The 12454-nt window shown below is 42.2% G+C and overlaps 1 protein-coding gene across 1 annotated transcript; it reads left to right on the top strand.

The window, feature by feature from the left end:
- Window positions 1–1193: 1193 nt before the first annotated feature.
- On the top strand, window positions 1194–12174 carry sh3yl1 (SH3 and SYLF domain containing 1). Its single transcript, XM_079236659.1, has 9 exons — window positions 1194–1325; window positions 4934–5044; window positions 5128–5241; window positions 6612–6676; window positions 6793–6905; window positions 8113–8241; window positions 8328–8472; window positions 8652–8958; window positions 10783–12174. Coding segments are annotated over exons 1-9 (1194 nt in total). The 5' UTR covers window positions 1194–1324; the 3' UTR covers window positions 10992–12174.
- Window positions 12175–12454: the final 280 nt, after the last annotated feature.

The following is a 12454-nucleotide window of genomic DNA, read 5'->3' as shown; positions in this document are numbered from 1 at the left end:
ACTACTACTACAACTACAACTAGTACTCCTACTACTAACACTACTGCTATTACTACTACCACTACTACAACTAGTACTACTACAACTAGTATTTACTATTACTACTACTACTACTACAACTAGTACTCCTACTACTACTACTAGTACTCCTACTACTACTACTACTACAACTAGTACTCCTACTACTAACACTACTGCTATTACTACTACCACTACTACAACTAGTACTACTACAACTAGTATTTACTACTACTACTACCACAACTAGTACTCCTACTCCTACTACTACAACTAGTACTCCTACTACTACTCCTACTACAACTACTACTGCTACAACTAGTACTCCTACTACTACTACAACTACTACTACTACAACTAGTACTCATACTACTACTACTACTACTACAACTAGTACTCCTACTACTACTCCCACTACTACCACTGCTACTTAGATGAAGTATTGTGTGTGAACCTCGGTAACCGAGCCTCACGTTAAACATTTAGCGTCAGCTATTATTGTTATTATTCTAATTGTTTGTATTTTGGAGAAACAACATGGCCGCTCAGCGGTTATTCCCCCGGCCGGTGACCTCTGACCTCCCAGAGGACTGCTGTTTATTTCCCTGCAGGGATTAAGAATAAAACAGGTTTCAGTCTCAACTAGGAGGAATTACAACAACAACAATCTCTAAAGCATGACATGTGAACACATGAAGACACGGAAACTTGAAACTGGAAAAAGTTGAATCTCTAAATGTTCTTCACGTGTTTCTGTGTCAGCTGCTGCTTTCATTCTAGTTCTACTAGCTTCATGTTGTATTTATATCTACATTATAATTGTATTACAAGATAACCATGTTTGGTCAACAGGTTGATTTATGAACCACATAATTATTAGTAAACAGTAGTTATATCAGTAATATAATCATTGTATTAAACAGGATGCTGTGGCGGTTTCACATGCTTTCACAAGGTGACGAGGCGCTGCGTTCTTTGCCTGAGAGACTGAGCTGAGGGAGAAAACCCTAGGGCGCGGGAACGCGGGAGCGCGCACAGCTGTTCCACACCTTTCAGTCAGGCGCTGTCCTCGCGGACAGTTTATCAGCGTATTCCTCGTCACCTGTGTGACGTCACTAAAAATCTTAAAGAAGTGGGCTCGAGTCCTCTGCTACCACGTGACGTGCGCGCGTGTCTGTGGTTTCCGGCGGCGCGCGGGGTTGTGAGGAGAATCAGGTGAGGCGGAAGTAAAAAGAATAGAGAGAGAGAGGCTCGCGCAGCTCACCTGTCAGCAGGTGTACAAACAGGAAAAACTAAAAGGAGGAAAAGTAAGTTTGATTAAAACTGAAAGATTAATCTGTTAAGAGTTCTGTGTCTACCTGTTCTGTGTCTACCTGTCTCTCTACCTGTTCTGTGTCTACCTGTCTGTGTCTACCTGTCTGTGTCTACCTGTCTCTCTACCTGTTCTGTGTCTACCTGTCTGTGTCTACCTGTCTGTGTCTACCTGTCTCTCTACCTGTTCTGTGTCTACCTGTTCTGTGTCTACCTGTCTGTGTCTACCTGTCTGTGTCTACCTGTCTCTCTACCTGTTCTGTGTCTACCTGTTCTGTGTCTACCTGTTCTGTGTCTACCTGTCTGTGTCTACCTGTCTGTGTCTACCTGTCTCTCTACCTGTTCTGTGTCTACCTGTTCTGTGTCTACCTGTCTGTGTCTACCTGTCTGTGTCTACCTGTCTCTCTACCTGTTCTCTCTCTCTCTACCTGTCCTTGTGGTTCTAGTGGGGGAGGTTCTAGTCATCTATGGCAGTGGTTCTTAACCCCATGGGGGTTAGGGTCAGTGTTATATTTGAATGGGCCCCTTTGTACTTGAAAAGTTTGGGTGTTCAGCAGCACTTTCGTCTTCATGTTTTCGTTTGAAATACTTCTCTATAACTTTCGCTACAGGCTAACGACTGGCTCAGTTTCTTCTTCTGCATATTTGAAGCTTGTTAAACGACTGACGCATTACCGCCACCAAGTGGTGGGAAGCTGTATTGTAACTGAGCGTCTCGTGGACAACAGTACTATCTCTGCTGTCTTCAATTGATAACCTATGCGGTCCCGCGGCCCACAGGCGAAAAACCGAAAGTTTTCGGCGGCCCTCTAGGTGGCGCTCGCAGCCCAATGGGGGGCCGCGGCCTTATGGTTACGAATCACTGATCTATGGGATATCCTTCTGGTTCTATTTGGCGACTTCTTGTCATCTACGGGATGAACTTGTTGTTCTAGTTTGGGAAGTTCTTTGAAATTGCAATTATTGACGGTTAGTTAAACTGGTTTTAATGACTTCATAAAACTTCATTCTCATTTGTTTCCAAACCTGTTTCACCTCAGTGAGCTCATCGGCTGCTTACTGACTGAGTCACTGCATCACATGACGAGGTGCTTAAAGACTCCAGTTCAGGAACTGTGACTCCCTATAACCCTGATCCTTCATTACCTCCACATACAAGGAAGCTTTTACTTTAGAGACATTTAAGAGCACTTTAAATTTTCACATCTGACTATGTAGAAACTAGAACCTTCTGAAAGACCATTAGAACCCCCTCAATGATGACTAGAACATACATGAAGACCACTAGAACCCATCAATGATGACTAGAACATACATGAAGACCACTAGAACCCATCAATGATGACTAGAACATACATGAAGATCACTAGAACCCCCTCAATGATGACTAGAACATACATGAAGACCACTAGAACCCATCAATGATGACTAGAACATACATGAAGACCATTAGAACCCCCTCAATGATGACTAGAACATACATGAAGACCATTAGAACCCATCAATGATGACTAGAACATACATGAAGACCACTAGAACCCATCAATGATGACTAGAACATACATGAAGACCACTGGAACCCATCAATAATGACTAGAACATACATGAAGACTACTAGAACCCATCAATGATGACTAGAACATACATGAAGACCACTGGAACCCATCAATAATGACTAGAACATACATGAAGACCACTAGAACCCATCAATGATAACTAGAACATACATGAAGACCACTAGAACCCATCAATAATGACTAGAACATACATGAAGACTACTAGAACCCATCAATGATGACTAGAACATACATGAAGACCACTAGAACCCATCAATGATGACTAGAACATACATGAAGATCACTAGAACCCATCAATGATGACTAGAACATACATGAAGACCACTAGAACCCATCAATAATGACTAGAACATACATGAAGACTACTAGAACCCATCAATGATGACTAGAACATACATGAAGACCACTAGAACTCTCTCAATGATGACTAGAACATACATGAAGACTACTAGAACTCTCTCAATGATGACTAGAACACACATGAAGACCACTAGAACTCTCTCAATGACTAGAACATACATGAAGACCACTAGAACTCTCTCAATGATGACTAGAACATACATGAAGACCACTAGAACCCATCAATGATGACTAGAACATACATGAAGACTACTAGAACCCATCAATGATGACTAGAACATACATGAAGACCACTAGAACTCTCTCAATGATGACTAGAACATACATGAAGACTACTAGAACCCATCAATGATGACTAGAACATACATGAAGACCACTAGAACTCTCTCAATGATGACTAGAACATACATGAAGACTACTAGAACCCATCAACGATGACTAGAACATACATGAAGACCGCTAGAACTCTCTCAATGATGACTAGAACATACATGAAGACTACTAGAACCCATCAATGATGACTAGAACATACATGAAGACCACTAGAACTCTCTCAACGATGACTAGAACATACATGAAGACTACTAGAACCCATCAATGATGACTAGAACATACATGAAGACCACTAGAACTCTCTCAATGATGACTAGAACATACATGAAGACTACTAGAACCCATCAATGATGACTAGAACATACATGAAGACCACTAGAACTCTCTCAATGATGACTAGAACATACATGCAGACTATTAGAACCCATCAATGATGACTAGAACATACATGAAGACCACTAGAACTCTCTCAATGATGACTAGAACATACATGAAGACCACTAGAACTCTCTCAATAATGACTAGAACATACATGAAGACTACTAGAACTCTCTCAATGATGACTAGAACATACATGAAGACCACTAGAACTCTCTCAATGATGACTGGAACATACATGAAGACCAACAGAAACTCCTCATAGATGAATAGAACACGCATAAGGACCACTAGACCACTTTGTGCTGTCAGAGTCCTAAACCGTATCAGACAGCAGAGACCATTCCTGACATTCCCAACCGCAGCACATTCCTGACACAACAACAGAGCTGTTTTTCTTCATCTGTTAACCTCCAGCACAGAGGCACCTTCACAACATAATTGTTGTCGTTTCATTAGCGGTTTATCTCCCGATTCTGCAGTTGGGCTCTCATAATGGGTCGGAAGGGTGCGGTTGGGAAAGTTGTCTTTGTATAGAGGCATTCTCTCCATGTTTGCTGGTATTTGAAGAGAGCGCTGGATGCGTTGATGAAAGATGTGTGTGTTGTTCCGACATGTAGACGTTCTTCCGACCGTTACGATGCACCAGATTTGAAAGAAAACCGTTGAACAGATGGATGAGTGTTGGCGGCTAAAACAACAAATATATCTTTTTTCAAGCTCACAGTCCAGCTACACTGCTCGATCTGTTCCACCAATAAGAAAACAAACTCTCATTCAGAGCCTTCTAAAAAAAGTCTTTGCCGCAGATTCAGATAAAAAGAGATGAAATAAAGCCAACAATGAGCTCATTGACGAGTTCTGTGACTCTTCTTTAAAACATGATGGAAAGGTCAAGTCCCCTCTGAATGAGCTGTTAATGTTTAAGTAAACAGTGTAATTTGTGTGTTTTGCAGTGAATAACCCGATACCCTCCAACTTAAAGTCGGAGGCGAAGAAAGCCGCCAAGATCTTGAGAGAGTTCACCGAAATCTCCAACCGGAACGGACCGGACAAACTCATCCCCGGTCAGAATTCGCCAGTCCTCACCTTTCATTAGAGTTAGAACATGAAGAGACATTGATGATTGTTGTGTTTTTGTGCGTTGCAGCTCATGTGATAGCAAAGGCCCAGGGTCTGGCCATCATCTCCGTGGTCAAGGCCGGCTTCATGATCACCGCCAGAGGAGGCAGCGGCATCGTCATCGCCCGACTGTCTGACAGACGTGAGACCCACACTGACCTTAACCTGACTGAGATCTACAGTCTATTGGTCTTTTCCACGCTTCTACCGGTCGCTGAGCCGTGATGGAGATGCACAGGGATGACGTATCTTGATGGTCCAACAGGAAGTCCTTGTCACTGGTTACCTCCACTGGCAGCTATTAGGATTCTTGCATTAGATTTGAGATTGTTCCAGAAAATAATGATGGGTTTACTTCGTCAAGATGATCTTCACTAATGAACTTTAATGATGTTTTAAGTGTAAAGTAAGAAGCTATAAAGAAACTCCTCCACATGACTTCAGGTCTCCACCACTAAGCTAAAGGAGGACTAGTGTTCTAGCGAGGACGTTTAGTCGTCTCATTTAGCAAGGTTCTGGTTGTTTTGGTTCTGGTCCTCTAGGTCTGGGTGGAGGTTCTAGTGGTCGTGTGTGGTCTTTGGGGAGGTTCTAGTGGTTGCATAGTCTTTGGTGCTCTAGGAGTAGTTCTCGTGGTCTTTCCCCTACAACCGCCTGTGGTTTTAGTGGTTCTGTAGATCTGGGAGGAGGTTCTAGTGGTCTGGTGTGGTCTTTGGGGAGGTCCTAGTGGTTGTGTAGTCTTTGGTGTTCTAGGAGTAGTTCTTGTGGTCTTTCCCCTACAGCCTCCTGTAGGTGGTTTTAGTGGTTCTGTAGGTCTGGGAGGAGGTTGTGGTGATCTTTGGGGAGGTTCTAGTGGTCCTTTTATGTGGAAAGACATCAGTATCGGGCAGTGAGTCATGTTCTTCTCCTCACGTTTATTTTTTATTTTTTGGGGACGTTTTGCGTTTCCGTTGTAACGGAGAGAAAAACTCCCTCAGATTCCCCCGTGGCATGCAGTCATCTGATGCGTCGCATCGTGATGTTTATTTACGCAGCCGGCGGTGGAGGGTGGCGCCGATTTCCGTGGTGCCAAAAACCCCCAGCGAGGATCACAGCGAGCCTCCCCCGCAGGGCATTTAGTTTGTTCTGATTCAAGGAGCAGTTTGGCCAAATGTCAAACCACCAGAGCGAGGATTTCTTTAAAATAATTAATTTTATTTACTGTGAATAAAGTCTGCACAGAAACAGTCTTTGTTTCTGTGAAAGAGACCAACAGTTCCCCTTGTTACAAAGCGTTTTACATGGATTAAAAACAAAGCCAGAGAAAAACACATTTGTATTCATTTGATGGAGTCTTAATAAATACTGGCGGAGACGACGAGGCTTTTTTGTGCATGTTGGCTAAATTATGTGAAGCCGTATTATCTGGATCATTGGGACCGTCGAGGGGGGGAAGCAACTCTCCGTGAAGATTATTATGAATGCTCATTGATTTATCTGAACCTTATCTGATCCGTGCTTACTGTTTGTGTTCAGGCTGGTCGGCGCCGTCTGCCATCGGCATCGCCGGCCTTGGAGGAGGCTTCGAGATCGGGGTGGAGGTGAGATCTCGCGTACAAACCTTTTTTAAGAAGAAGAACATCAGTGGAACTGCTCATTCATAACCTTTCAACCGTTGCATAGCTTTGGAATGAATGAATGCATGTTCCTCCCTCAGGTGTCCGACCTGGTGATCATCCTGAACCACCGGAGGGCCGTCGAGGCGTTCACGAAGGGCGGGAACCTGACCCTGGGCGGGAACTGCACAGTCGCAGTGGGACCCCGCGGCAGGTCCTGTTCTCTCACTGTCCTTTTTAATAGCTTCCAAAAAATCCTTTTGGTGTAAATTCCAGCTTTAATGTTTTATTTTGATTCCAGATTTAGGAGACGTTTAATGACAGTCAACATGTTTTGAGGCATGTTAAAACATCTGTTTCAACATCAGATGTGATTTTACTTTAGAGACTGTCATTTGTGTGAAGTTAATTTCAGAATAAGAACATTGTGTCAGGGCGGTTTGACTGTTTTAGCGTGTGTGTGAGTGTGGGCTTGGCCAAGTGTTTGAGTCTCAGGGAAACATCCGAATAGCTGTGAACTCAGTGTGCTGCAGATGGAAAATAAAATAAAATTAGTTAATTTGAGACAACCTGTTATTGTCTCCAAAACAATTTTGACAAGTACATGAGTAGATGTAGATAAAATATACAGGCAGAGAACACCGGTACCTTGTTTCATCTTCCCAGAAACACCTAATAAAATAAAAAGAAGCTTATTTGAAAGCATAGAACAACAGCCAAGCTGCCAATTACTAGTTGAACCACATCAAAGCTCGAAAGGGAGAAATTTAGTTCGGCTAACGAAAGCGACAATATGAAACTATTACAAAATATAATGCAAACAAGTCACATGCCAGCAAAAAGTCATGCATGAACCCAAATATACAATACCCTAGTCAAAACATATTTAAGGCATACCCTAATAGTAATTTAACTCATGAAATCATTATGCAAATATGAATGTGGTTGATCTGTTGCAAGCTGTTGCAAAGCGTAGTAAAACTAGTCTCAAGTGTTATAAAGGAGTAGAAGGACACTCGGAGAGCGTAGACCTCCACCAAGGCCATCTCTCATTGATAACAGCAGCGTGTCTCTGCCCCGGGATTCGGGTACATTCTCTTTTTGTACGGGTACTTCCATGGCTCATGCTACTCCCTTTGTCCAAATCGAGCCGGTAGTTTTCCTGTTATCGCGCTGATAGACCAAAAAATTTCCTCCTTGGCGGAGGAAACAACAGAGGACCCAGGATCCTGCTCTGTGGAACGCCTCAGAACATCAGCAGTTTGTGCAATCACATTTTAAAAAGACATATCATTGCACTCAACATTGTTGGACTATAAAAAAGACTGTACTGTGGATGGTTTTATATATTTAGGAGTCGTCGTCTTCCGTTGTTCCAGTAGCAGAGGGGTAACGGCATCCTTTATCTTTCTATTGTTCAGGAATCTGGAGGCTGACGTGGCTATTCGCAGCACGACGGCAGTCTTCACCTACTGTCGATCCAGGGGTTTGTTTGCTGGTATTTCTCTGGAGGGATCTGCCCTCATCGAACGCAAAGAAACCAACCGCAAGTATGAACAGCAACCGACCGCCACCTTCATTTGAAGCTTTGTTCATGTGGACATGAATATAGTTATTGAATATGTGTGGCCCGCAGGTTCTACTCAAGAGAAATCCGTGCATCGGCCATTCTGAACGGCGATGTGGATCCGCCGCCAGAATGCTACGACCTCTACCACATCCTGGACGCCTACACTGAGGCCTACACCACCGACTGGACCAGCAAGAATATGAGTTCAAAGGTAATTATCGCCATTTACACCCATCATATACAGCTTGAACTCAAGGCCATCTACGAGTTCACACATGAGGGACAGGCTCTTTCTTTTGTGTAAATATACATTTTATTGGGACAATTATAAAGAACAATTCAAAGTACAATTTGTCAGCAGTTATGAATAAGATTGATATCTCTCCCCAGTCGTCTTTACCTCCATCCAGACCTCCAGCTCCGTTGCAGAGACCAGCAAGCACCTACCAGCAACCGCCAGCCGTCTACCCACAACCGCCAACCAGTTACCAGCAACCACCAGCTAGCTACCAGCAACAGGCAACCAGTTACCAGCAACAGACAACCAGTTACCAGCAAAGTTACCAACAACAGACAAGTTACCAGCAACAGACAACCGACTATCAGCAACAGACAACTGACTACCAGCAACCGCCAGCCAACACGGGTAAAAACGTCCTCTACCCGAGCGTCTCCATCTACAAATCTGAGACTTCTGGTGAGTTTAATTGAAAACAGTCACCTCCTTGTGTCCTTTTATACCTCCTTCTAGCCTTCCCGCCACCTCCTTTCCTTAACTACCACATACTTTATTTCACTAACCATCTTTTTTCCTTCGTTACCACCTCCTGTCCCTTCCTACCCCCTAGTCTTCCCCACGATCTCCCTTTTTTGTTTCCTTATTTCTTTATTGTTCAGTTTCCTTCCCTATCTCCTTCTTACCTTTCCATGGCTACCAACTTTCCTTCAATATCACCTCATTTGCTTCCTTCTTTCCTTTTGCTTCCTTCCTTCATGTTTTCCCACTCTTTTCCCTCTCTTTCTCCTTTCTTTTCTATCTCCTCCACCTCCTTTCCTCCACTTTATATACCTTTCTTTTCCTAATTTCCTTCACTTCTATCTCCTTTCCCTCTTCACATTGTGTTTTCATTCCTTGCATTCATATTTCTTTCTTAACCCACCAGTTTCCTTTACTATCTCCTTCTCTCTTTTTTTTACTTCCATATTTTCTTGCTTCTTTCTTTATTCCCTCTTGCACCACCTTTCCGAACTCCTTCCCTTTTTTTGCCCTCATCACTTCACAGATGATCAGTTTTACCATTTAAAACGGCCCTGTGGTAGTCGTTTCCTGCAACACCGAGCCTTCGATCATGTGACCACAGAGCTGAGTTCATGTTGGAGGTCCCCGTTCCCCCATTGACTCGATGGTGGGCCCATAACCCTCTCTATGCACCGGTGGAGTACCTCAGGGCTCGGTACCCGGCCCCACGCAGTTCATGAATGATGGACAACTTTAATATTGAAGATAAATGAAATAAACGTTGTTAGTGACGTTGGACCTCATAAGGTCTCCTCCACTTCCTGTCCTTCACTACATTTCCTTTCCTTTTCTACCCCCTCATTTCCTTCACTTCCACCTCCTCATGCGTCATTTTTCTTTCTTCCAATATCTCTTTTGTTTCTCCTTCCACCTTTCCTTCATCACCTGCTGTCGCTCACTACCTCATTAACTTCTTTACCTCCTTCTAGCCTTCTCTACCACCTTCCTTCCTTCTTTACTTCCTCCTTTCCTTCAGTAATCCCTACTGTCTTTCACTACATAAAATGTTCTTTCAGCCTTTTCCCCCTTACGAACTTCTTCTGCCTTCCTTTCCTTCACTATATCCTTCTTTCCTTCTACCCCTCTTCCTTTTCTTTCCTACCTTCTATTTTCTTTCCTACGTCACCTTTCCTTCACTACCACCTCTTCTCCTTCTTTATCTCCTTTGACAGATGATCGATTTGTGTTTTCATTCAGGTCTCTTATTAACTTTCGTGTGTGTGTGTGTGTGTGTGTGTGTGTGTGTGTGTGTGTGTATTATGAGGCTGCAGCGCTCTCTAGTGGTCACAGCTGCAAACAAGATGAATAGAAGTACAGAAAGTTGATATTAAAGTCCATGTTCATCTTTTCGAGCAGCAAAAATCATTTTGACATCGATAATCAAAAGTTGTTGTCAAGAGTTCCTAAATCTTAGTTTGTCTGTAAAAGAGTAATTTAAGGATGTGAAAGACGTACAACTCACGTTGTTTTCAGATCAGTTCGCCTCCAGAAACTCAGTGAACTCTGGTACGACGTCACACATCAGATGATCTCGGACCTCGAGAACTGAAGTTTAGGAAAACAACAGGAAACCGACATCAATAAACCGATGAGCTCATCGGTTTATTGATGTCGGTTTCCACTAAATGAAACTCGCTGCCACAAAGTGAATGATCTGGCTCTTAAAACATGAATTCATTGAACAAAGCGTTGTTAATGAGAACCGCCTTTTCGTCCTCGCAGGTGGAGCGGCATCAGTGGGCGGGGCCGGCGGGCAGCTCATCGTCACGGCGACGCACCTGTTCGCGGGGCAGCAGCCCGGCGACCTGAGCTTCTCGCCCGGCGACCGCATCACCGTCATCACCAAGACCGACTCGGAGTACGACTGGTGGGAGGGGCAGCTGGCCGACGGCCGCGTCGGGATCTTCCCCGCCAACTTCGTCTCGTTCTGACGCCCCCTGGCGGTCTGACGGGGAACTGCGGCGGCTTCTCGTTGTTTTAGGGTTCGGGTCTCACGTTACAGCTGCAGCGGGTCGGCGAATGGAAGATGTGTATCAGCAACGACTTTCAGAATCAATCAGTTTTCCTTTCTTTTTTAAGCAAAAATGCCAAAAATGTGAAGTTTCCTGCTTCTGAAATGTAATAATCCATAACTTTTCGTGATTTTCCATCATATTGTTGACAAGATGTTTTGCTCTGGGATACTTTTATGTTTCATGAAGCGGTTAATCAATAGAATAATCAGCAGATGAGTCATGAAAATAATGCTCAATAATCCTAAGAATTAAGAAGGCACAAAAACACAATTAAAAATGAATAATACATTTATTTTTAGTTTCCCCTTTTAATTCGTACCAAACTACATTGTTCTCTCCTCAAAGTGTTTATTTGTTTGTTGTAAAATATATTTAGGGACTGATTTAGTTTTTCTAGTAAACGTGAGTGACTGAGTCTCGATCAAATTGCGCTTTAGAGGCAGTAAGACATTTATAATATAATTACATTTAAATTAGGGTTCACTTTTTTTTCTAGGAATTTAATTAAAAACAAAATTGTTAGTTAATCACTTAAAAACCCCACAATGTCAATTTAACATGAATAAAACTAGCTTTTCTTTTACTTTCGAGCTGCCAACTAATTACATATTATTATTTTAATATATCTGATTTAAAAAAAACTGAATTTAGACTTAAACAGTTCTTAAAATGAAGAAATATTCCTAAATGTCTTATCTAGGTTACAACGGTTCAGCGATGCGCCAACGGACGCTGCTTTGTTTACATGGAGATGTTTGTTTGTGTTTATTTAGTATCAAACACTGACTTCCTGTCCTGTCCCTTCAAACTAAGACAGAGAAAACAATACATAGAGATTTAAGGCACTTTTCAAACTGGGTGACAGGGATTTTATTTATTTTTGACTTTGAAGGGAATAACATTTAGTTTTAGAAACATTTTAGTTTCTTTATGTCAAACCGTATTTAAAAGCTTCACTGTGGGATCTGTTACAGCAGGAAACTGAATTATTCTTTATTATAGTGGTGATGAAGGTGAATCCGGTCAGTTTGATGACAGAAAGGTGTTTTTAAATATTAAACGTTGTTTAATTTTCTGAAATAAATCTGAATTATTGAGATTTTGCGTCTATTTATTTTTATATATATATATATATATATATATATATATATATAAATAATCTGCTCTTTTTGTCAAATAATCTGTATCATATCTATAAATACAGAAGAATATCTATATAGCGTTTAACCAAAAATGTATCTGAACGATGTAATACTTCCACCTGCTTCACAGTATTCATTATATATGTATATATACTGTGAATGAATACATACAGTATTTATACAGTACTCATACAGTACTTGTACTGTGAAGTGAAGATGACTGATGTTAAAGGTCGC

This window comes from Taurulus bubalis, assembly GCF_910589615.1.
Source record: "Taurulus bubalis genome assembly, chromosome: 21".
Lineage (NCBI taxonomy): Eukaryota > Metazoa > Chordata > Actinopteri > Perciformes > Cottidae > Taurulus > Taurulus bubalis.
The sequence above is the reverse complement of the archived record's forward strand: the minus strand, read 5'-3'. Positions and strand labels throughout refer to the sequence as shown.

Coding starts and splice junctions, on each gene's coding strand:
- sh3yl1 (XM_079236659.1), top strand. Junction 8,473..8,651: donor GCAAGAATATGAGTTCAAAG/GTAATTATCGCC, acceptor ATCTCTCCCCAG/TCGTCTTTACCTCCATCCAG. Junction 8,959..10,782: donor CTACAAATCTGAGACTTCTG/GTGAGTTTAATT, acceptor TCGTCCTCGCAG/GTGGAGCGGCATCAGTGGGC.